The 26,290-nt window shown below is 45.4% G+C and overlaps 1 protein-coding gene across 3 annotated transcripts in view; it reads left to right on the top strand.

The window, feature by feature from the left end:
* The window catches only part of LOC147120871 (collagen alpha-1(XII) chain-like), a 377,794-nt gene that overhangs the window by 347,704 nt on the left and 3,800 nt on the right, over nt 1-26,290 (top strand). For all 3 annotated transcript variants that reach the window (XM_085979224.1, XM_085979223.1, XM_085979225.1), the window contains exons 61-64: nt 3,073-3,139; nt 10,251-10,436; nt 13,437-13,514; nt 15,270-15,434. In XM_085979224.1, the coding sequence (XP_085835350.1) occupies nt 3,073-3,139; nt 10,251-10,436; nt 13,437-13,514; nt 15,270-15,434 (496 nt within the window). The remainder of the gene's footprint in view (nt 1-3,072; nt 3,140-10,250; nt 10,437-13,436; nt 13,515-15,269; nt 15,435-26,290) is intronic.

The following is a 26,290-nucleotide window of genomic DNA, read 5'->3' as shown; positions in this document are numbered from 1 at the left end:
GGATTAACCGAGTGAACCTTCTTTGTACTGACTCGAGAGCAAGTATGTCTTTTCTTAAGTATGGACACCAAAACTGTATGCAGTATTCCAGGTGCAGTCTCACCAATACCTTGTACAACTGCAGCAATACCTCCCTGTTTTTATATTCCATCCCCCTAGCAATAAAAGCCAACATTCCATTCGATATTGCACATTTAAAATGTCACCCCAAATAGTGACCAAGGGAGTTCTTACTCCAGTATGTGCAATATCAGCATGATTTCAATCAGTGTTTTGGTTACTTAAATCAACCGGACCTCTTAGCAAGGAGTGGGAGTCTATCTTTTGACTGGAATAAGTAACTCTTCAGCACGAGGCATCTCAGTTTGCAATACTAATGTACTATGTACTGATTTCTCCTGTCTAAGCCTGACAAGGCAATACAGTTATCGAGGGATTCATGTGGTTTATATATAGGATAACTGGGAGTGAGTTACAAGCTGGAATCTAATCAAGGGGTTCGGGGGGTTTATATATAGAATAATGGATACCTTGGAGTGAGTTACAGGCTGGAATCTAATCGAGAGGTTCAGGTGGTTTATATATAGACTAATGGATACCCGGGAGTTACAGGCTGGAATCTAATCGAGGGGTTTGGGTGGTTTATATATAGACTAATGGATACCTGGGAGTGAGTTACAGGCTGGAATCTAATCGAGGGGTTCGGGTGGTTTATATATAGAATAATGGATACCTGGGAGTGAGTTACAGGCTGGAATCTAATCGAGAGGTTCAGGTGGTTTATAGATAGAATAATGGATACCTGGGAGTGAGTTACAGGCTGGAATCTAATCGAGAGGTTCAGGTGGTTTATAGATAGAATAATGGATACCTGGGAGTGAGTTACAGGCTGGAATCTAATTGAGGGGTTCAGGTGGTTTATAGATAGAATAATGGATACCCGGGAGTGAGTTACAGGCTGGAATCTAATCGAGGGGTTCGGGTGGTTTATATATAGAATAATGGATACCCGGGAGTGAGTTACAGGCTGGAATCTAATCGAGAGGTTCAGGTGGTTTATAGATAGAATAATGGATACCCGAGAGTGAGTTACAGGCTGGTCCACAACAATCTCCAAACCCATCACAAAGGAGGACACAAATAAACTCCCAGAGATGTCGGGGAACATAGGGTCTAATGAGAGGGAGGAACTGAATGAAATCAGTATTTGTAGGGAAATGGTGTTAGGGAAATTGACGGGATTGAAGGCCGATAAATCCCCAGAGCCTGATAATCTACATCCTAGGGTACTTAAGGAAGTGGCCCTAGAAATAGTAGATGCACTGCTGTCATCTTCCAAAATCTATAGACTCTGGAACAGTTCCCATGGATTGGAGGGTAGCTAATGTAACCCCACTATTTAAAAAAGGTGGTAGAGAAAAAACGGGGATTTATAGACCGGTAAGCCTGACATCGGTAGTGGGGAAAATGCTAGAGTCCATTATTATAAAAGATGTAATAGCAGAGCACTTGGAAAACAATGACAGGATCGGACAAAGTCAATATGGATTTACAAAAGGTAAATCATGCTTGACTAATCTACTGGAATTTTTTGAGGATCTAACTGGTAGAATAGATAAGGGAGAACCAGTGGATGTGGTGGTGTATTTGGATTTTCAGAAGGCTTTCGATAAGGTCCCGCATAAGAGACTAGCGTGCAAAGTTAAAGCACATGGGATTGGGGGTAAGGTACTGACTTGGATAGAAAACTGGTTGGCAGACAGGAAGCAAAGAGTTGGAATAAACGGATCTTTTTCCAAGTGGAAGGCAGTGACTAGTTGATTACCGCAGGGATCGGTGCAAGGACCCCAGCTATTCAGAATATATATTAATAATCTAGACAAGGGAACTAGATGTAATATCTCCAAGTTTGCAGACAACACAAAGCTGGGTGGGCGTGTGTGTGCTGTAAGGAGGATGCAGAGAAACTCCAGTATGATTTGGACAGGTTGGGTGATTGGGCAGATGCATGGCAGATGCAGTATAATGTGGATAAATGCGAGTTTATCCACTTTGGTGGCAAAAACAGGAAGGCAGATTATTATCTGAACGGCAATAGATTGGGAAAAGGGGAAGTGCAACGAGACCTGGGTGTCCTTGTGCACCAGTCGCTGAAGGTAAGCATGCAGGTGCAGCAGGTGGTTAAGAAGGCAAATGGTATGCTGGCCTTCATAGCGAGAGGATTGCAGACCTCGGTCTTTCTCTTGCCATTCTGCTTCCAGCTCAGTGTACCAGCAGTTGGCAGCCTGCAGAAGAAGCAAGGCTTGCTGCAGACCCTAAATGCAGCAGCAATAATGACGTCATATTATGCGACTTTCTAACTGGAAATACTCATTTACCAAGGGTTCCCACACGTTGGAAGTCAAATGGCCAATTGAGTTAAAATTGCATCAATCTCACACACCCATTTTAGATTCGTGTGGGAAACACCAAATTTGGGGAACCCGACAATTCCCCGCACCTGAGTTAAAATCGACCCCTTTGAATGTGAAATCGGTCTTGGATGGTAGCGCAAAACAGCTGGCTTTCTTTTCCATTTACTTCACCCTTGCCTCTGAGTCAGAAGGTCATGGGTTCAAGTCACACTCCAGAGACTTGTGACCATAACCCAGGCTGACACTCCCAGTGCAGTACTGAGAGAGCGCTGCACTGTCGGAGGTGCCGCCTTTCGGATGAGACGTTAAACCGAGGCCCCGTCTGCTGTCTCAGATGGGCATAAAGGATCCTATGGCACAATTCAAAGAAGAGCAGGGGAGTTCTTACTGGTATTCTGGCCAAAATTTAGCCCTCAACCAACAGCTAAAAACGAATGATCTGGTCATTTATGTCATTGCTGGTGTGGGAGCTTGCTGTGCGGAAAATGGCTGCCGTGTTTCCTACATTACAACAGTGACAGCACTTCAAAAGTACTTCATTGGCTGTAAAACATTTTGGGATGTCCTGAGGTTGTGAAAGGCGTGTTATACCAGCAAGATCTTTTTATAACCTAGATTTAACTGAATTAGTGCCGTGTTTCTTTTTTAACCTTTCCAGGGAGACTTCGCCTCCCAAAACATGATGAGGGCGATTTCAAGACAAGTCTGCGAGCAGCTGATGAACAGTAAGTACGACTGCCAGTTGCTAGGGGCAACCACAGGGCTTTTGTGGCTGAGAGCTGGAAGTGGTTTGCGGTGTTCCTGGTTTCCTGCACTTGAGACAGCAATTAGTCTGCTACCTGGTGTACATTCTCGTGGATCCGTGAGTGGGGTGGGGGAGGGGACGGACGGATTACACATCATTCAGCCGGCTGCATTCATACTTTCCATCTTCAGTGCCACGCGACCGAGGTTTACTGTCGGCCATCTGACGCACCAGTCGGAGAACGTCGGCACTAATCTGGGTTTATGTGCCGCCTGCCAATCCAGTTATTTCACACTTACGAACAGATGAAGCCTTTTGCTGCAAGTTGAGTTCACTGGTAAAATCTCATCCTGATAGCGATCGGCTGACAGGTCAATTGTCATTATCGTTTTGTGTGGACCTCGATGTCTTGTGGTGTTGATAGGTTTTCCGAGGGAGGGGGAAAGGCTACACAAACACCTTAAAAATGGCAACGTGAAAAATATATAAAAAGTGATGGTTGGCTTCTGTTATGATATGTAGGCAAATATGGGCTTGTCGGTGAGACTTGAACTTGAAGGCACTTTTATACTGGCAGTGCGCTGCTGACATACTAAACAGCAGGCAAGCCCTATGCCTCCAGCAGTATTTAAAGTGTTTTGTGGGTCCTCAGAGAGAGGAGCAGGAAATGGGGGCTGATTATAACTGGCCCTCCAGCAAAGATTGGCAGCATACAGACGTGGCACCAAAGGGGAGCGTGCTGCTCTGAGCTCCCCCTTTGAGCACCCCTCTCCTGGAAGCCCAGCTCCCGTGTAAACATGCCTTTGATTATGTAACCTCGGTTGGAGAAGACAATGTGCTCCTTCTAACATGGAGCCAGGAGTTAGTGTCTTCCCGATGTTCCTTCATAGGCATGACTCCTCCTTTCAAAACACAACGTCTGCTCCGAAGAGATTCCTGTGACCGCCAACATTACAGTTCGACAGTATAGCTTCAGAAAAGGGCTGCTCCAGGGATGCACTACATCCAGGCTCAACTCCTGGAACGATGCTGTCGTGCCACCATGTTTTGGTAGTGTAGTGATTATGTTACTGGACTAGTAATACAAAGGTTTGGACCAATAATCCAGAGAACATGGGGTAGATTTTGCCGAACCTGTCGGGAAAAAGGCGGGACTTCCCCTTTCGGGTTTTTGACCTGCCTACTTCGACGTCCGGCCAATCCGCGTGATTTTCCCTTGATTGACCTTGTTGAGCCCGCTGGAGGCCAATTAAGGGCCACCCGGCAACAGGTGACGTCACAGACTGAAATTTCATCTGTCAAGAGTTCTTGACAGATGAAATATCAGTGTCTCACAGCTGTTTGAAGCTGTGAAACACTGACACTCTGAGTTCTAAGCTGAGTCATTCTGCACAGACTCAGTTAGAACTCTCACCGGCACTCAAAACTGAAGGCTGTCACTTTTGACAGATCGCAGCCTTTTAGCTTTCAGTTCCGGCTGAGTGATGCGCTCCCGATGGCTACAGGAAGAAAGGCTGCTAAGGTAAGTACAGGTAAGTAAAAGTTCTTTACACACTTTAGACACACCAAACACACTTACCTTTGCACTCATGCACCCATCACTCACCTGAGCGCCGACATCGCGACCCCTCCAACTCCTTCAACCCGACGGCCTGCTTGCTCTACCTGGCGTGGTTTGGAGCCGTCGGGAAACCCACACGAAACCCCTCAAAATAGGGATTAGGCTAAAAACTGCCTGTTAAATACCTGTTAACAGGCAGTTAATTGGCACTAATCCCTTCCCGCCTGGTTTCGGAGGGTCCCAGCGCGGGGCGGGTACCCGCCGCCCCTGAAACTTACGTGAGGCGGGGTTTTGGGCGGGATGGTGGCGGGACCCCCAAATTCGAGATTTCCCCCCCCCCCCACACGCCTGAAACCCCGCCTGACGGCTCCCCGAAAATCTAGCCCCATGAGTTCAAATCCCACCAATTTTGAGAATTTAAAAGTTGGTTTAAAGAAAAATCTGCCCCCTCGTGGTCCTAGTCCTGCAGCCTCTTTTCAAGCGTTCCCCACTCAATTGGAAGCCAAGCCTGTCAATCAGGCTGACCTCCGGGCGGGGAACCTGCCCGTGACATCACACGCACGCTGTGGAAGCGTGCGGGCAAACCCGGACTTCTGGTTATCCCGGGCTCTACCATCCGCACCCCTGCCCCTGGCGGGTCAAAATCTTAAAATTCTGCCCTACATTTCAAAAGTACTTAATTGGCTGTAAAGTGCTTTGGGACGGCCTGAGGTGACAGGCGCTACATAAATGTAGCGTGAAACTGTGCGTGCAGGACGTCCGCACACAAAGGCATGGGCCAGACAAGCACTAGTGATCTGCTTGGAGGAAGAGTTTACTCGGGAATAAGTAGTAAAAAGCACAATGCAAACAAAGTTAGATTAAATAAATACATATTTAACCAAGTGCCAAAGTGGTGAAGTTGTTTGGGTGACAGCCTTTGACTCATCTTAGGCTATGAGGCAATATTAAGTGAGAGTTCAGCAGTTTCTTGGCGCACAAATCCTGCTCAAGTGTAGAATAAATGGAGAGAATTCCTCTTCAGAACTAACAATGCTATAAGTGGAAAATATATATATATATATTTAATGTATATGTGTGTGTATATATCAATGACTCTTAGAATCATAGAATCGTAGAAATTTATGATAAAATCACAGAAGGAGACCATTTGGCCCATCATCCATGCCGGCCGACAAAGAGCTATCGAGCCTAATCCCACTTTCCAGCTCTTGGTCCGTAGCCCGCAAATGCATATCCAAGTACTTTTTAAATGTGATGAGGGTCTCTCCGTCTACCAACCTTTCAGGCAGTGAGTTCCAGACCCCCACCACCCTCTGGGTGAAAAAGTTCTCCTCAACTCCCCTCTAAATCTTCCACCAATTACTTTAAATCTATGCCCCCTGGTTATTGACCACTCTGCTAAGGGAAATATGTCCTTCCTACCCACCCTATCTAGGCCTCTTATAATTTTATGCATTGTGGCCAGATACAAGACCTTCAGAACCCGTCCATTTAATGACTTTAATTCTTGGACGCTGAAGTAAGTGGATTTTGGACGGGATGATTGGGTAAAGAGCACATTTGCCATGGGATGTCCCAGTTACCAGGTTTCTGCTGAGTTCGATACCCATGCAAACTAATGCTTGCCAACTTCTGAAAGCTCACAGCATGTTGCATACAAGCCCATATCCTGCCTAGGTCAACGTGCAGCAGCTGAATCACATAACATCACAATGATTACCTTCTGTTCGAACAGATCAAAGGACTTGTTCTAATACAAAAGCAAAATACAGCGGATGCTGGAAATCTGAAATAAAAACAAAATGCTGGAAATACTCAGCAGGTCAGGCAGCATCTGTGGAGAGAGAAACAGAGTTAACGTTTCAGGTCGATGACCTTTCGTCAGAACTGGAAAAAGTTAGAGATATAACAGGCTTTAGGCAAGTGCAGAGGCAAGGAGGGAAAGGGTGGAGGGGCGGACAGACCAAAAGGGAAGGTCTGTGATAGGGTGGAAAGCAAGAGAAATTAAATAACAAAAGGTATGATTCTACAAGGCAAAAGGAGATGGTAATAGGACATAAAGGCCTAGAAATTGGGTATAGCCCCGCCAGCTCGTTTGCGCCGATAATTTTGCGCTGGCCGCGGAGCCAGTTGCGCCCGTCCCATATTCACTTTTAGCGCCCCAAGGCGGAACTGGGCGCTGTTCCAGGGTGTGCCCGCCCCCGCTTGGGGCGCTGAAAGTGAATTTCAGCGCTCCCGGTGCCGCTGCGCCACCCGATGCGGTGCGGCAGGCTGCTGTACTGCAGGCCTCCTCCTTCTCTTAAGGAGGAGGTGCCTGCAACGGCCGGAGCCCCGATCGCGAGTGCCGGCAAAAGAGCCCGGCACAACGGAGAAGTGCCGGGCTCCACGGAAACCAGCCGGCAATGCTGCGGGGGGGGGGGTGGTGGAGGAGGCCGGGGAAGGAGGTGCGGGCAGGCGACCGCCGAAAAAGCGGCCGGCCGCACCTCCACCTTAAAGCGCCCCGCTAAGGCTGCAGTAAGGACCCGGTCTCCCGATGTTGTTAGCGGCCGCCACGGAAGAGGCGGCCGCTACTGAAGATGGGGGTCGGGGCGGTAACAGGGCGGAACCGGGGCACTGCGCACACCGATGACATCATCGGTGCCGGCGCAGCGCTACCGGCTACCGCCGCCATTACCGCGGCCCTCAAAATCAGCGCTACCACCCCTACTGGCGCAGAAGCCCTCTTTGGGCTGTAACTGGGCGCAAAGCCCACCGAATTTCTAGGCCAAAGGAACAAAAGATGGGTCAAGAAGAGGTGTAAATGGGAATGGCAGAATCATCAACAGCTACTGTGAAAAAATGGGGGCCGAGGTTATGGTCTGAAATTGTTGAACTCGATGTTGAGTCCAGAAGGCTGTAAAGTGCCTAATCGAAAGATGAGCTGCTGTTCCTCGAGCTTACGTTGAGCTTCGTTGGAACAGTGTAAGAGGCCGAGGACGGAGAGGTCAGAGTGGGAGTGGAGCGGAGAATTAAAGTGGCAGTGAAAGGACTTGTTATGTTGGAAATACTCAGCAGGCCAGGCAGCATCCGTGGAGAGATCCGTGGATGCTGCCTGGCCTGCTGAGTATTTCCAGCATTTTCTGTTGTTATTTCAGATTTCCAGCATCTGCAGTATTTTGCTATTATATGACTTATGTTGTTTCTTTCTGTGCAGTCAATGAATGGTGCTTGTTTATTGTTACAACAAAACAAGATGGAATGTTGCCAGTGCATTACCCCTACCATGTGTCATATTGATACTTGTACCATCCTTCTACTATACTGCAGAAATATCAGTTGGAGATGCCCAGAGATTTGAGTTGTTGCACCAGTGTGCAGCGCTGCATTAGTAGGAGACCCCTATTCCACTGGGTTCCTGATCTCAGCCCTGCTGCTGTGAAAGGGTCCAAAGGGTGGGTCAGTCACCCTCCCTGCCTCCACCTCCCTGCCAGTAACACCCCTAGCTGTTTCAGAGCAACACTGGCTGAAGCCTGAGAGTAAGCCGAAGAGCATACCTGAAAGTATTTTATTATAATTTACCCAAGACATTTTGTAGTCGACTATGTGTGCAAATACAATTAGGTCGGAGGACACTTATGAGGATGAAAAGGGCTGTCCTTGTATCAAAGAAAATAAGATTAATTAATTAATTGTGTCATCATACCTTATGCAGACATCATTGGCATCCAGCAAGATTTTTATAACCATCAATATCTAATAAATGCCTTGAAAGGAAAGGGCTCAGTTTAAGCTGTGTTTGGTTTAATATCTAATTTTCCATTCTGTAATACAGCATATGAAATCATAAAAAATAATGGTCTCCTTCTGTGCCATATATTTCTATGATTCTATGAGTAATTTGAGACAAGACATGTGGTTAGTGCAGCATGCTTGGGTGGAACAGATGACTTTGGACCTATGGTTCCCAAAGCTCTTCACCAATGGGGATTTTGGGGGTTTTCCTCACCTCATGCCTGGGTCTGTTGTAGACTAATTGATAAGAGATTGATTGTTATGATTAATCAACAACTTCATTAATGTTGTATCATGAGATTACCAGGATGGTAGAAGGTGAACTAGATGGTCACAGATCCTTTATAATCCAGCAATTGCCATGTTCCAAATCTGGGGTTTCTGTGCCACTCCAGATTGCACCAACATCAGGATTCATACAGTAGATAGTTGAGCACTGTTGCAGTAATCTCTTGTGGGGCTGTTACTTTAGTAATAGGGAAAGACCGTTGGTAACATGATGGCACCTCCCTACTTGGCAAGGTAAAGGCTGTGAAGGGATGGGGAAGGGGTAGATTAAAACACAGAAGAAGGCTCAACTAGGTTACTTACACAAACATCCTAGGGGACGGTACAGGCGGACATCTTGGGCCTGGTCACTCACTCTAACAACCCCATGAGGTGACAGCCATGGCTCAGTTGGTAACACACTTGCCTCTGAGTCAGAAGGTTGTGGGTTCAAGTCCCACTCCAGAGACTTGAACACAATAATCTAGGCTGACACTCCAGTGCGGTACTGAGGGAGTGCTGTCTTTAGGAGAAGACGTTAAACCGAGGCCCTGACTGCCCTCTCAGGTGGATGTTAAAGATCCTATGGCACTATTTCGAAGAAGAGCAGGGAAGTTCTCCCCGGTACGATAGCAAAATACTGCAGATGCTGGAAATCCGAAATAACAACAGATAAATGCTGGAAAAACTCAGCAGGTCAGGCAACATCCGTGGAGAGAAATTTGAGTTGACGTTTCGGGTCGAAACCCTTCTTCAAAACTGGAAAGAAAAGAAAATAGATCGAAGGCAGGGCTGCGATCGAACAAAAGAAGTAAAAGAGACAATTAAAGGTATTCGAAACCAGACGAGATGGTAATAGGCCGGTGGAGACAAAAGACAGCTGAGATTAGGTGTGAAGTTTACTGGCAGGATAAGAGGCAGCTGCCAGGTGGGAGAGAGAAACAAAAGGAAAGGGGGGGGGGAAGGAAGACCCAAAACAAAGGGGTGGAAAAAATTATAAGTAAAAAAGTAATAGGGGCCGAGGTTATGTTCGATCGCAGCCCTGCCTTCGATCTATTTTATTTTCTTTCCAGTTTTGAAGAAGGGTTTCGACCCGAAACGTCAACTCAAATTTCTCTCCACGGATGTTGCCTGACCTGCTGAGTTTTTCCAGCATTTTCTGTTGTTATTAAGTTCTCCCCGGTGTCTGGGCCAATATTTATCCCTCAATCAACATCACTAAAAAACAGATATCTGGTCATTATCACATTGCTGTTTGTGGGAGCTTGCTGTGTGCAAATTGGCTGCCATGTTTTCTACATTACTACACTTCAAAAAGTAATTCATTGGCTATAAAGCGCATTGGAACATGCGGTGGTCATGAAAGGCGTGATATAAATGCAAGTCTTTCTTTCATGAGATCGGGAGCTCTGGAGAGAACAGAACCAGATTCATAGCGTTACATAAAGAAAGCAACTTTTGGCTCAAGATATTCTGTTAATTTTTGCAGACCAGATGAGGAGAGTAAACTCGTTGATAAACCAGATCCCCAACGGTTACTACAACCGGGCTGTTTCTGGGCCACCCGGACCACCCGGACCAACAGGTAACACCGGACCAGTCGGAGAAACAGGACCCTCGGGTCCACCAGGATTCCCAGGAACGCCTGGTCTTCGAGGCAGATCTGGTGAAAGAGGTACGTGACGTTCAACCTAGACTTTTCAAGTGCGCTAACCAGACTTAAAGCCCTTTGCTGCTCAGAATGATCCACTTGCATTAGTGGATGGTGAAAACGCAAGGAGGAAGAAGAGAAGGTTCAACACTTCATGTGTGTAGTGGCTGGGTGTTGCGCCTTCAACTAAATGCTTTTTGGTTCAAACCTCCCCCGCAACCTCTCCACTGACAAAAGATTGAGACAGGAATAATGTAATGTCCTTGGGCAATGAGCTCACCTTAAGTGGGTTCTGATCCAACCCAGCAACTACAGATGGGTGGCAGCATCACTGGGAAGTCAATAGGAGTCCTGTGTGAACAGCTAGCTGTTACCTGCAGCCTTTGTATGCTCCTGGGCCTGGGAGAAGCGGGCTGACCTTTGATTAAGGACTGGCTGTACAAAATTTTGACAGGGCCATTTTAGCAATGACAGCAGGCCCACCGTCCTACTTCATACAGGTTAGTCAACAGTACCAGTAAAGTCCAATGTCCTTAGAATGCAGCCAACACACCGCAACATTACCAGTCGCGTTTAGCACTACCTGCTATCAGCTGTCAGGAAGGGTTATAATGGCTCCGGCACGTAATGAAGGGAAAACTTTGATTTTGAACCTGCTGCCTTTCTCCCAACCCTATATGATCACATCCATGGTATCCCCACCTGATGGCACTAGCGAGAGGCCCAAACTATTTCCCAAGGCATGGCCGGGCAGCGGTGGGGAGATTTTGTTTTGTGTGGCAAGGAGGAGCACTCGTGGTCCTCCTGGTCCCACGAAAAGCAGTGGCTCCAGGGTGTTACAATCCCAAGAAGATCTGTAAATTCAGATTTAATTCGAATTAAGCAACATAATTAACATCGTAAAATAGGAAGTTAGTGCATAAAATCCATCTTGGCTCTTTGCAGATTCTGATGGACTGGTTGGTATTCCCAGCATCTTCTGCTTTTATTCCATCCTAACATACTCGCTAAAGCTTTTAAAAAGCTTTTATAAATATATCAAAAGGAAAAGACTGGTGAAAACCAAAGTTGGTCCATTGCAGTCAGATACGGGGGAATATATAATGGGAAATAAGGAAATGGCAGATCAACTAAATGCATACTTTGGGTCAGTCTTTACGAAGGAAGACACAAAAAACCTCCCTGGGATATCGGGAAAAATAGGGACATTGGCAAAGGAGGAACTGACGCAAATCAATATCTCTAAGGATATGGTGTTAAGGAAGCTAAAGGGATTGAAGGTGGACAAATCCCCAGGGCCTGATAACATGCATCCTAGGGTACTGAAGGAGGTGGCCCTAGAGATAGCGGATGCACTAAGGATGATTTTTCAGAATTCATTAGACTCGGGAACAGTGCCGATGGATTGGAGGGTAGCTAACGTTACCCCACTATTCAAAAAGGGGGGTAGGGAAAAAGCAGGTAATTACAGACCTGTAAGCCTTACATCAGTTGTGGGCAAAATGCTGGAGTCCATCATTAAGGATGAAATAGCGGAGCACTTAGCAAATGGGGACAGGATAGGACAGAGTCAACATGGATTTACAAAGGGTAAATCGTGCTTGACTAATCTATTGGAATTTTTTGAGGGAGTAACTGGTAGAATAGATGGGGGAGAGCCAGTAGATGTGGTGTACCTGGACTTCCAAAAGGCCTTCGATAAGGTCCCACATAAAAGATTAGCATGGAAAATTGAGGCTCATGGGATAAAGGGGAAAGTTTTGGCGTGGATAGGGAACTGGCTGTCAGATAGAAAACAGAGAGTTGGAATAAACGGCTCATTTTCTGAATGGCAGGCAGTAACGAGTGGGGTACCACAGGGATCTGTCCTGGGCCCCCAGCTGTTCACAATTTACATTAATGACCTGGATCAGGGAGTCGGATGCAGCATTTCCAAATTTGCAGACGACACTAAACTAGGAGGGGGGGTGGGCTCAGAGGAAGAGACCAGGAAGCTCCAGAGCGATTTGGACAGACTGGGCGATTGGGCGGATAAATGGCAGATGCACTATAATGTGGACAAGTGCGAAGTTATCCACCTTGGGTGCAGGAACGGGAGGGCAAATTATTATTTAAATGGCAATAGATTGGGAGAGGGGGAAGTACAGAGAGACCTGGGTGTTCTTGTACACCAGTCACTGAAGGCGAGCATGCAGGTGCAACAGGCGGTCAAGAAGGCAAACGGTATGCTGGCCTTCATAGCAAAAGGGTTAGAATACAGGAACAGGGATACCTTGCTGCAGCTGTACAGGGCACTGGTGAGACCACACCTCGAGTACTGTGTACAGTTTTGGTCGCCTCATCTGAGGAAGGATGTTCTTGCCATGGAGGGGGTGCAGCGGCGATTCACCAGGCTGATACCAGGAATGGCGGGAATGACCTATGAGGAGAGACTATGTAGTTTAGGGATGTACACACTGGAGTTTAGAAGATTGAGAGGGGACCTCATAGAAGTGTATAAAATTCTGACAGGTCTAGACAGACTGGATGCAGAAGGAATGTTTCCCTTGGCAGGTGAGAACAGAACTAGAGGACATAATTTAAGGATAAGGGCTAAACCATTTAGGACAGAGATGAGGGGGAATTTCTTCACTCAGAGAGTGGTGAACCTGTGGAACTCATTGCCACAGAGGGCAGTGTACGCCAGCTCATTAAATATATTTAAGAGGGAATTAGATATATTTCTACGGGCAAAAGGGGTTAAGGGTTACGGAGAGAAGGCGGGGACGGGATACTGAATTAAAGGATCAGCCATGATCTCATCGAATGGCGGAGCAGGCACGAAGGGCCGAATGGCCTACTCCTGCTCCTATCTTCTATGTATCTATGTATCTATGTAACTGAGGCAGCAATGGCCCTTTAAGCTAGAAGTAGAGATTATTGCCACGTTATTGGTTTATTTTTGCTTCATTGTTAATGAACTGTCTGAATCCTTCAGTATTACATCACACTGTCAATGGCATGTCTTTTCTCCTTCACTGCTAGGAGCCCCCGGAGAAAAGGGTGAACGAGGCAGTCCAGGTATCGGCAAACAAGGATCGCAAGGTTTACCTGGACCCCCTGGTATGTAGTTTTATTTATGAGCAAACAAATGCATGGAGCGGCGCGTGCAAGTCACATGACGCAGATTTCATTGCTTCAAATTTGTTGGGGTATCAATTGCATTAAAGAAACAAAGATTGCTCTGCTCTACTCGGTTCTGCTGCCAATATCTTGGGAGCTATTTTAACTTTGGGTGATTGTGTAAAATGGGCAGTAGTGAATTGCCTGCCCATTATGTGCCCTGTCCAATCTTCCTTTCCATTGACTTGAACGTCAATAACTCAGAATGCACTTCAGAGCAAACTCTTTTTTTCTCAGCTTTGAGCCATGAAGCTATATGAGAGAGCTTAGCGATTTTTGGCCAGGCAACTCCCATTTTCCCTGAAAAAAAATCAAAAACCTCCAAATTTCCATCCCAAAAATTCTGCCATTAGGCTAGACCAAGGCTGAGCTAAGTCGGCATATGGCCTGAGAAGGTGGTGTTTTTTTTTTTACACCCCTGTGACTTTTATCCCGGGATGCTCGCGGCAGTCTCACGGAGATTAATCTTTAATTCCTGGAGGCAATACGTGATTGGCGACCCCTAGATGAACCCCCTTTCCCACCTCCTTCCTTCATAAAACGTCACTGGCAGAAGCACTCATCTGGATAGGAAGGTGCCAGTCGCCGATAAGCAGCAGTTCATGGAGCACTGAACCATACCATGTCCCGGGAGTTCTAAAGCCGTTACTTAAGCAGGAATTTTTTTTTTTTGCAAAACACATGATCTGGAGTGCACATGGCTTGCTCAGCAGCAGAGGTTGAGTTATTCTGTTACCCGTGATACGGCTCATTCCAACACAAACATTACATCACCCCCTCATGGGTCGTAGGGAAGCAAAGGTGGCGCCTTGTTTTATTTGTTTAAGGTGGGCTATCCCCTGAGACAACCATAGCTCATAATTTGAAAAAGCAGAGTCATGCATTCATTAGTAGCAAGTTACCTCCTACCCCCCCCCCCCCCCACCAGACGGACGGTTCATTCATTAAATGGGAGTCAATTGGTCATGGAAAATAAAAGTGAAGTAAATGAGGAGTCATTTTTAATCCCAGTGATCAGAATTTTTCATTTTCTTTTCAGAGGTTGGGCAGGGGTTGGGGGGGGGAGACCCCATGAGGGTTGGGGGGGGGGTAATTTTGTGGTTTAATTTACAACATATGTTGACAGTTACAGAAGACTGTTCTTGAATTACGTGGAGGCAGTCTAGACAGAACAAGGAACAGCTGCCAGACAGGTTTGGGGTTAGACATAAGTTTTCCAAGTTAATGAACAAAGAGAGAAAAGAAAACGGCACAAGTAATTTTAATCCGCTACTGTTTCAAAGCACATGTGCAGAGATTTCATTCTTCGCTCCAGATATAACAGTCTTCTTTTCAGCAAAGAAATAACAAGAAAAAAGTGGGTGATTTTTGTTTTTACCTATCAAGATGATGGTATCAGTGCTGGCGAACTCCATATTTTTCTATTCATTTCTCAAGCAGGTACATTATGGGTTAGATGCGGGATATCACTCACCCAGTCTGAGATCTATGATGAAAGGTTTTAGAGAGGATGCAGAAGAGATTTACTAGCATGGTTCCAGGGATGAGGGATTACAGTTACGTGGATAGACTGGAGAAGCTGGGGTTGTTCTCCTTCGAGCAGAGAAGGCTAAGAGGAGATTTGATAGAGGTGTTTAAAATCATAAAGGATTTAGATAGAGTAAATAATCTCGCTGGTTTTATCTTTTTATCTAGGCCAACGAGGAGATTCAAGAACTGGCACAACAGGTCCCCCAGGTCCAATGGGACCCCTCGGACCACCTGGTCGTCAAGGACATTATGGGACTCGAGGTCCTCCTGGCCCTCCTGGTTACTGCGATTCCTCTATGTGTGCAGGCATGCCTTACAATGGATATCCAGGTAGGTTGTGGTCTTCGGAATTAGTCCAGCGATTTGCTGCGTTTTTTATATATTCTTTTTGAAATTAGATTGACATCAAGTATTTCTTTTTTTAACATTTGTTTAAGACCTAAACCCCCTACTGATTTGGGTGAAATTAGCCCCTTTTTTTAACCGCTTTCATAACTATTCTATAAACAATTTTTTTTTAAATTCTTATTAATTTTTTTAACATGATAATTAACATGAATTAAACCGAGGCACTAAAAACTAATGAGCTTCTTGTATAGTTTGTAAACTAACCACTCAGTAGGCTAGTAAGTAGTTTACACCTTGGTAAACTGGAGAATGATCAGTCGACTATTCTGTCCTGTATTTTGTAATGCATGACATCTAATTGCACCCATGCTGTAAAGTGAAGCAGAACAAGAGAGGCATCCATTGCAGAGATTTATAAGGCTATAACTTTTTGTTCTTTAAATTGAAGAAGTGGCTGGAACGTTTGCCTGAATGATCCAGTGGCTCCTTATATAAATCGGGATTTAAACAGGTGACTAAACAAATAAGTAACTAAACAACAGCGTAGGTTACCACGTTGCTGTGCTGAAATGCATCACGGGGTAGCCATGTTGCTTGGAGGCCTCAATCCAAAAATGGCTGTTTATGGCAGAGAGGTGATCAGTAAGGTGAGTGATTTAAGGTGGTGCGTGGCCGGTTTGTGCTGTTTGCCACCTAGATTTGTGTAAAAGGTCGCGGAAGCGGGGCATAGCTGGAGTTGGGATGAGTGCAGTGTCGGCCTGCGGGGCCGAGTGGGAAGACCAAGCAGAAAGAGGAGAGAAAGGGTCAGTACGAAAAGAGAGGAGGACCATGAGTAGGGTTGTCGTCCACCCTCTCGGAATATCCGTGTGTCTCCAGAACGGCACAGGCGCAATGGGCTGAATGGTCTCCTTCTGTGCTGTAAGACTCTATGAGCTGTAAGATTACATGAATGGAAGACGAATCTTCCAGCTTCCAGTTTCCTGTTGGACGAATTAGTTAGAGGTATGTGTTTAGCCTGTGTGACCTAAATCAGTGTTGTCTGTAGTGTCCGTGTGTAGATAAAGACACTGAAGACAGGAGTTGGTTCATAGGTATTTACTAAGCAAGTCTGGGGGGGGTTCTAAAGGATATACACAATACACAGGCTTATATAGCCCAAGTGGCAATTACCGGCATTACGCACACCTGGGGCTCTTAAAGGCACATACACCACAATTGCTCTTAAAGGCACATACACCACAATTCCTCCCCTTCTAGCTAACTCGTACATCATATTTTAAGTAATTATTAATTACATGTTATATGCAAAATAATATACATTGCTGTATTAATTAATTATAAGTTAGTCTCTCAGGAGGCTTCCTGACTCGGTCCGGATAACGCCTCGGGGGTGTAGTAGTTTCTGGTGGTGTAGTAGGTTCTTCTGGCAAGGCTGATTCGGCTTGAAGGCCAGTGTCGGGTTCATCGGGTTCCAGTATCACCGGATCGGAGGTAGATATGGGTATCTCTACTTCATCGTTAGATGTATAGCGTGGTGGTGTAGGTTGTCCCTTTTCGGATGACTTGATGATTTGGTCAGCATGGCGCCTTATTATGCTTTCTCCGATGTCCACGGTATACATCAGTGGTCCTAGTCGTGTGCAGATAGTTCCAGGCTGCCATTTCTCGGTACGGTAGTCCCGGGCCAAAACCGGTTGGCCTATCTGGAAGGCCCTAGTTGGCCTTTCATTCATGCCCTGAAACTGCCGGTTCTCCACGTCCCTTCGGATGTTGGGCTTGACCAAATCTAGCCGGCATCTTAGGTTTCTATTGTAGAACATCATGGCGGGAGTTTGGTTTGTAACCATATGTGTTGCATTCCTATATGCAAATAAGAAGTTATCCACCTTGTGCTGAAGTTTTATGTCTTCATTACCCATGGCCTTTATGGCCTTCTTAAAGGTCTGGACAAACCTTTCAGCCAATCCATTGGTGGCGGGATGGTATGGGGCGGACGTGTAGTGCTTTACCCCATTGTTCTTTAAGAACTTTCTGAATTCTTCGGACACAAATTGCGGTCCATTATCAGAACATATCTGTTCCGGCAGCCCATTCCTGGCAAATATGGTCCTTAATACTGTGATGGTTTTTTCCGTGGTGGTGGAGGACATCTTTATTACCTCCGGCCACTTGGAGTGTGCATCAACTGCGATTAAGAACATTGAGTCCATAAATGGAGCAGCAAAGTCGATGTGCACCCTTTGCCAGGGAGATGAGGGCCACTCCCATGGATGTAGAGGGGCCTGTGGTGGAGCATTTTGGACCTTCTGGCATCCTAGGCAGCTCTTGGTCATATCTTCGATGTCTCCATCGATACCTGGCCACCATACAAACGCCCTAGCTAGGTTCTTCATTTTCACTCCACCCAGATGCCCCTCGTGAAGCTCCTTTAGCACTTTATCCTGGAGTTTGGGTGGAATCACCACTCTGGATCCACACATCAAGGTTCCTCGGCACACTGACAGCTGTTCTCTTCTTTGCGAGAATGCTGGCAACAGTGGTTCGCCATGTGCTGGCCATCCCTTCATTGTTAAATCGTAGACCCGTGAGAGGGTAGGGTCATTTCTTGTCTCCCTTTCAATGGCAGAATTTGTCACCGGTAGACATTCCACTATGGTAGAGTGGAATATCTCTACTGGGTCTACTGTTGGTGCCTCTTCTATCGTTGGCAACGGTAGGCGCGATAAACCATCAGCATTCCCATGCTGTTTTGACCCTTTGTATTCAATGTTGTATTGGTGTGCCCCTAGAAAAAGGGACCACCTCTGTAGTCTTTGTGCCGTCATAATGGGGACACCTTTCTTAGGGTTGAATATGGAGATGAGGGGTTGATGGTCAGTCAGTAAGGTAAATTTTTGTCCGTGTAGGTAATGGTTGAATTTCTTCACTCCCCATACCAGGCTGAGTGCTTCCCTGTCTATCTGGGAATAGTTACGCTCAGCTGAGTTCAATGAGCGTGACGCAAAAGCTATCAGCCGTTCCGAGCCATCAGGGAATCTATGGGACAATACCGCTCCTATGCCGTAAGGGGATGCATCGCACGCCAGTCTGATTGGTAGTGATGGGTTGTAATGAGCCAAAACTTTCTCGGATGTGATTAAGTCTTTACATTTATGGAAGGCACGTTTACAGTCTTCGTTCCATTTCCAAATCACTCCTGTGTGTAGAAGATCATTAAGAGGGTGTAGAATAGTTGATAAGTTCGGTAAAAATTTATGATAGTAATTTATTAATCCCAGGAATGACCTCAATTGTGAAACATTTTCAGGTGCTGGGGCTTTTATAACTGCTTCAATTTTTTCAGGTGACTTATGCAACCCTTCCTTATTAATTATGTGGCCACAATATGATATCTGATTTTGGAAAAATTCGCACTTGGGGCGATTTGCTCGTAGGCCCCGTTCTTTCAGCCTAGCGAGCACCTGCTCCAAATTGGCAAGGTGCTCGTTGTCGTTTTCTCCTGTTATAAGGATGTCGTCTAGGTAACACTGAGTCCCCGGAATCCCTTGCAGGACTTGCTCCATAGCTCTTTGCCAGATAGCTGGAGCTGATGCTACTCCAAAAACCAGTCGATTGTACTGGTACAGGCCTTTGTGTGTGTTTATTGTGAGATACTTTTTAGAAGTCTCCTCAACCTCCATCTGTAGATATGCCTGTGCCAAGTCAATTTTTGTGAAACGTTTTCCCCCGGATAGTGAGGCGAAAATATCTTCTATCCTCGGAAGAGGATACTGTACCGTGTGAAGGACCGGGTTTACAGTCACCTTAAAGTCCCCACAGATGCGAATTTTTCTCTGTTCCTCAGAGTTATTTTTCAATGCTTTTTTCATGACTGGAACGATGGGTATTGCCCATTCGCTCCAATCTATTTTGGATAATACACCTGCCTTTTCCAAATTCTCCAGCTCTGCCTCGACTGCCGGACGTATTGCGTATGGCACCGGTCTTGCCTTAAAACATTTTGGAATTGCTGCATCTTCCACTTTTATTGAGGCGGTGATGCCTTTCAAGGTTCCTAGTTTCTCTTGAAACACTTCTTTGGCGTTGGCCAAGATGTCTTTTAATCGTTCAGGTATGATGTCATCATTGTTTTTTTCCTTACTGGTCACCGTCAGTGCCTGAATGGAGTGCCAGTCTAAACGTATCTTCCTTATCCATTCACGTCCCAACAACGGTGGACCACCATCTTGTAGAATGTATAAATACAACTTTTGTATTTCTTTGCCGTTGTATACCACAGGCACCTTTATTTTTCCTTTGGGGTATACTTTCTGCCCCGTATATGTTTTTAAGATAATGGATGTGTCTTTTAGAGGTATATGCGAAAATAGCCTCTCGTAATCTCGTCGATTTATTACGGTTAGAGCTGATCCTGTATCTAGCTCCATTTTAACTGGGGACCCTGCTATTATGAGGGTAACCCAAATGGTCTGGTAATCTTCATTGGCCATTACATTATGTAACTTGAGAGAGCTTAGTCTCTTGTTCCCGGAGTCGCTATCGCTCTTCTGGTCTTTGGAGCTACTGTCCGTCATCATTTGTACCTTTCTGTGCTTTTCCTTATTGATTCTTTTCCTGTTAGTGGATTTTTTATTTTCAGATCGGCATACACGTGGAATGTGTCCCACCTTTCCGCATCGCCTGCATGCTTTTTCTTTGAACCAGCAATCCCTCTGGTCATGGTTGGATCTGCCGCAGCGATAACATCTCTTGAAACCCCGTGTCATTTCATGGGTGCCGAAGTCTTGTGGCCTTTGCTGTATCTTTGCCGCTCCTATTGCACTGAAAGCCTTGTCCAGTGTTAAATCTTTTCCAGAAGATACCTTTTTTTGTGTTTCTACACTTAGGGGATCGCAGATGAATTTGTCTTGCAGAGAACCTGCCAGTCCTGCCTCGAATTGGCAGTGTAGGGTATCAACAATCTCCTCAAAATTCTTGTCCATCGGTTCGGCTGGAGTGATTAAGTTGCGTAACAGCTTGTATGTTTCTGCGCCCATTAGATCCAGAAGCACTGAAGCTTTTTTTTCATCTTCTATGCCATTTGCGGTGCAAAACACCTCCACTCTTTCTACATATGTGGTCCAATCCTCTATCTTGTTATCAAAAACATCAATATTGCCAAAGTTAGGCTCTGTTTCGTTATCAAAAGCATCAATATTGCCAGACTTAGGCATTTCAAAAAAAAGATATGGCGCTTCCCGCGCTTTTTTTTCTCTGTAGCAACGATATGGCGCTTCCTGCGCTTTCCCGCCGCTGCTACCGATAACAACGCTGTTTTACTGTGGTTTCCGTTTATTCACTGTTGGAGATTCGTTCCCGACGGAGGTCTAAACGCTGACCTGCTTGCCGCGCCGGCCGTCTCCCGAGTGCACCCTCCCAGTCCGTTATTGCTTGCCTCCGATTTCGCTGCCTGTCTCAGCTGTAGAGCCTGCCGCTGGAGCCCCAGCCTGACGCCCAGGAAGGACTAGCGCAGTACCTGCCACCAGCTTGGTCAGCTGGTGAAACCACAGTTTCTATTACTTCCTTGAGTCTTCTGGACGCTGGAGGAATCGATGTCCTTGAGGTGCTGCCGAATTGCAGGTAAGTCCGTTTCCACTTCGTCGCTACTGTAGTGTCCGTGTGTAGATAAAGACACTGAAGACAGGAGTTGGTTCATAGGTATTTACTAAGCAAGTCTGGGGGGGGTTCTAAAGGATATACACAATACACAGGCTTATATAGCCCAAGTGGCAATTACCGGCATTACGCACACCTGGGGCTCTTAAAGGCACATACACCACAATTGCTCTTAAAGGCACATACACCACATTGTCCAATAGAAATCACTGACTAGCCACAGGTGTGGCTATTTAGCAAAACAGGCCTCAACCATCCTCAAGCTAAATGTACATCACGTGTATATTTACCACCATTCAGTAACTATGGAAGTAAAGCAGTCACAACAATCAAAAAAGACACACACTCTGCTTTTCATCTTTTCCTTTTACCAACAAGTGCACAAAAAGATTAAAGTTCACATGCATAGACATGCATATTGAGATCACATGGCCAATGGTGGTGTCTATTATTAATGTTGTATTTAGTCATCAGAAATGCAATTAGCTACACCTTGATTCCTGATTCATAGAATAATAGAAATTTACAGCACAGAAGGAGGCCATCTGGCCGATTGTGTCCGTGCCGGCCGAAAAAGAGCTATCCAGCCTAATCCCACTTTCCAGCTCGTGGTCCGTAGCCCTGTAGGTTATGGCACTTCAAGTGCACATCCAAGTACTTTTTAAATGCGATGAGGGTTTCTGCCTCTACCACCCTTTCAGGCAGTGAGTTCCAGACCCCCACCACCCTCTGGGTGAAAAGATTTCTCCTCAACTCCCCTCTAATCCTTCTACCAATTACTTTAAATCTTCACCCCCTGGTTATTGATCTCTTTGCTAAGGAAAACAGATACATCCTATCCACTCTATCTAGGCCCTTCATAATTTTATACACCTCAATTAGGTCTCCCCTCAGCCTCCTTTGTTCCAAAGAAAACAACCACAGCCTGTCCAATCTTTCCTCATAGCTAAAATTCTCCAGTCTTGGTAACATCCTCATAAATCTCCTCTGTACCCTCTCTCGTTCAATCACATCTTTCATGTAATGTAGTGACCAGAACTGTACGCAGTGCTCCAGCTGTGGCCTAACTAGTGTTTTATACAGTTCTAGCATGATAGCCCTGCTTTTATATTCTGTGCCTCGGCTAATAAAGGAAAGTATCCTGTATGCCTTCTTAACCACCTTATCTACCTGTCCTGCTACCTTCAGGGATCTGTGGGCATGCACTCCAAGGTCCCTCTGTTCCTCTACACTTCTCAGTATCCTACCATTTATTGTGTATTCCCTTGCCTTGTTAGCCCTCCCCAAATTAGTCACATGTGGCCAGTGGCTCACTCATTGGACAGCACTGGCCTAAACAGAAACTGACGTTGATGCACGAGGGTAAAACTGCATGTCACAGCATACTCCCTGCCACAGTTCCTGGATTGCTGTGGCTAATATCCTGAAAACTTGAATGTGATGCAAGCTGTGAGCATCGATTTTGAGAAGTAAATAGAAATACTGTTATATTACTATAGTTACCCGCAACTCTGTGCTACAGGACCATGGATTTACTTGGCAGAAAAATCCTAACCCTTTATAAATCACTGGTTAGGCCTCAGCTGGAGTATTGTATCAAATTCTGAGCACCACACTTTAGGAAGGATGTCAAGGCCTTGGAGAGGGCGTAGAGGAGATTTACTAGAATGGTACCAAGGATTCTCCGGTTTTCTCCGGGTGCTCCGGTTTCCTCCCACAGTCCAAAGATGTGCGGGTTAGGTTGATTGGCTATGATAAAAATTGACCCTTAGTGTTAGGGGGATTAAATACGTGGGGTTACAGGGATAGGGTGGGATATGTGTTGGTGTAGGGGTTACGGGGATCGGGTGGGATATGTGTCGGTGCAGGCTCGATGGGCCAAAATGGCCTCTAACTGTACTGTGAGATTTCTGTGATTCTGTGATGAGGGACTTCAGTTATGTGGAGAGACTAGAGAAGCTGGGATTGTTCTCCTTCGAGCAGATTTAATAGAGGTGTTCAAAATTATGCGGGGTTTTCAGTAAATAAGGAGAAACTTTCCACTGGTGGGAGGGTCAGTCACCAGGGCACAGATTTAAGATATTTGGCAAAAGAACCAGAGGGATGTAGGGAGAATTTTTTTATACGCAGCGAGTTGTTGTAATCTGGAATGCGCTGCCTGAAAGGGCGGTGGAAGCAGATTCAGTAGTAACTTTCAAAAGGGAATTGGATAAATACTTGAAAAGAAATAATTTGCAGGGCTATGGGCCAAATGGTCTCCTACTGTGCTGTGTGATTCTAACAATTTGCTCAATTTAAAACTGGTGTCTGGCGCTGCTTGGGTTAATCTGCTGGGCACTGCGACTAGCAAGCCAGGAGAAATGTTTGCACTTCACATTCCCGGTTCACACCTGTGGTTTGCACCAACGGTTCTCGAAGCTTCGCGTATGACAGCTGCTGGCGTGAAGCCACGAGCAAAGATACAGAACTCCGGGTGGGGGAGGGATAACGTTCCCAAACTGCAGGCAAGCACCACTTGATCAGATGGCACGTGATGAGATGGTACGTGATCAGATCTCGTGCTCAAATGCCACGTATTCAAACTGCCAGGAATAGATCCAACCAGAGTGGGCAATCCTAACCTACGAGGTAGACAGACAGTAACCACCAACATAGTGAGAACCTGCGATGAGAGGGCTGTCCGATGAGGAGAGATTGAGTAGATTTTGCCTATACTCTCTGGAGTTTACAATAATGAGAGGTGATCTCATTGAAACATATAAGATTCTGAGGGGAATTGACAGGGTAGATGTTGAGAGGTTGTTTCCCCTGGCTGAAGAGTCTAGAACTAGGGGGCATAGACTCAGGATGAGGGGTCGTGCATTTAAGACTGAGGGGATGAGGAGGAATTTCTTCACTCAGAGGGCTGTGAGTCTTTGGAATTCACTACCCCAGATGGCTGTGGATGCTCAGTCGTAGAGTATATTCAAGGATGAGATCGATAGATTTTTGGGCACCAATGGAATGAAGGAAAATGGGAATAGGGCGGGAAAGTGGAGTTGAGTTCGAAGACCAGTCATGATCTTATTGAATGCGGAGCAGGCTCAAGGGGCCATATGGCCGACTCCTGCTCCTAGTTCTTATGTTCTTGCGTAACCTGTCTGAGAGATGTTGCGACTGACCCCATGATTTTTAGCGTTTTTTGCGGCGACAGTCACTTGCCCTAATGATCAGAACACTCACAGGCTGATGAAAGAGATATCTATTCCCAAATTACTAAAGTTTTAGTGCGATGTTGAAACCAAAACAGGAATGAAATACGATCACAAATGTAAATTTCATACTTCTTGCCCATAAAGAAATCTAATATTTTAACAGTTAATATTTTTAATCCATTATTAAACTGCCTTGTTTGGCTTGCAATATTACAGTAAAATATATAAATTATTTAGACATAAATCTAACCCTACTAATTTTTTTAACATTTTAAAAAGGTGCATTGCCTTTATGAAAAATAAATGCTTGCCAAAATATCTCTTCTTTTGAAGAAGGAGAAGGACCATCTGTCACTTTCAACAAGATGGCGTCATGCCCGAGTGGCACAGCAACAGCTTGACTTGCTCTGCTTGTATAAACAAACAAAAGGCACGTCAAACCTGTTGTGAAAGTGGTGCCCCTTTAACTTTCTGGCCAGCAAAAGGCGAGAGAAATGTGTGAAAGGGGCGCTGTCTTCCTAAAATGAATATTTGGCCAGCCTTTAATTTTTGTTGCTTCACAAACGCATCACACGTTTTTGATATTGGTGAGGACACATTAAAATAAAGAGTTTTCAAAACACCTTGCTTGAAGGCAGTATCCCTTTAAGAATTAAACATTAACTAACCGTCTCACAAGCAGGGTTCCTTAAGAGGGGGCCATGTGTGCAACTCACTCCGAATATTCAATAAACCTGCTCCATTAGCTTGTACACCCTAGAGGGTCTAAGACTTGTCTTTATTTAATGTCAAGAGTAGCTTCCTGCCCCTCATTACTGTGAGGCAGGGTATTCCCCTTAAATTCTATCCCACATGTGGAAATATCAAGAATGTTATTTTTCCAGTGGGATTTTAGTGGCTATTCAAATCTTTCTTTGAAGCTAAGGGGTGTAGACATTGCTTGCAATAATGAGATCATCACCCTTATTCACTTCAGTGTGAAAACCATTAAATCCCTAGAATGGACCACACTCCGTGTCGGTATCCAACTAACAGCCCTGGCAGCTACAAAGAAGGGACACAGAATTAGGAACTAACCCATGTAGAGCTCCCAGTACATCCATCTTATATACCTCTTCATATAATAAAGAGTCTTGTGCGTGCACTTCCGGTCGATTGCATCACACTTCCTGCCAATCACATCACTGTTCCTGTCTTGCAATTCTCTGTCACACTTAGTTACGAGCAAATATATTTCTCATGGGCACCAAATGACTTGCAGCTGATTGGCTCATCTCCAAAGTTTTCAATTTTCATCAAATAGCAAGAAATCAGGAGACAATTTACAGGGTAAAAGTTTATATAGCCTCTGAAATCCATTAAAAAATAAATTGTAAATGAATCCCCCACCAGCCCAGTGTGTGCAGGACTGCCCCTCCCCACCAATCACATGTGTGTAGACTTTCCCCTCCCCACCAATCACATGTGTGTAGGCCTTCTCCTCCCCCACCAATCACATGTGTGTAGGCCTTCTCCTCCCCGGTAACCCTATGTGTACGGGACTTCCATTCCCCAGTAACCCCATGTATGCATGACCTCCCCTCCCCCATTTCCCAAGCAGCCAACCATATTCCAGGTCAAACTGTTGCTGGAACTAGGCTCTACTTGAACCTCAAAGAAAGCAAAGCCCAGAATAAAAGAAGAGAACAACCAATTTATTGTAATTATAAAAGAGTTTACAGCTACTGATTAATCCCTAAATAGAGACATTAAATTTATTGCACCTACAGCTGTGGCCAATCTTATGAAAATAATCAATTTTTAAACTATAAAGATTCTGATTTAAAACATAGCTAAAGTAACTAAAAAGGCTGTTCAACATCAAGGAGTAACTTTAGGCCTTGATGCCAAGTTCATCTTGTAACTTTAGCTAAAAAAAATACTAAAACCTAATTTCAGGTAAATGTTTTAACCTGTTGTCAATAACAGCGATTCAAATGTACCGATTTA

Source organism: Somniosus microcephalus, chromosome 3 (genome assembly GCF_052327205.1).
Source record: "Somniosus microcephalus isolate GS21.2 chromosome 3, FLI_Smic_1.0, whole genome shotgun sequence".
Classification (NCBI taxonomy): domain Eukaryota; kingdom Metazoa; phylum Chordata; class Chondrichthyes; order Squaliformes; family Somniosidae; genus Somniosus; species Somniosus microcephalus.
This window is presented reverse-complemented; position numbering and strand designations above follow the sequence as displayed.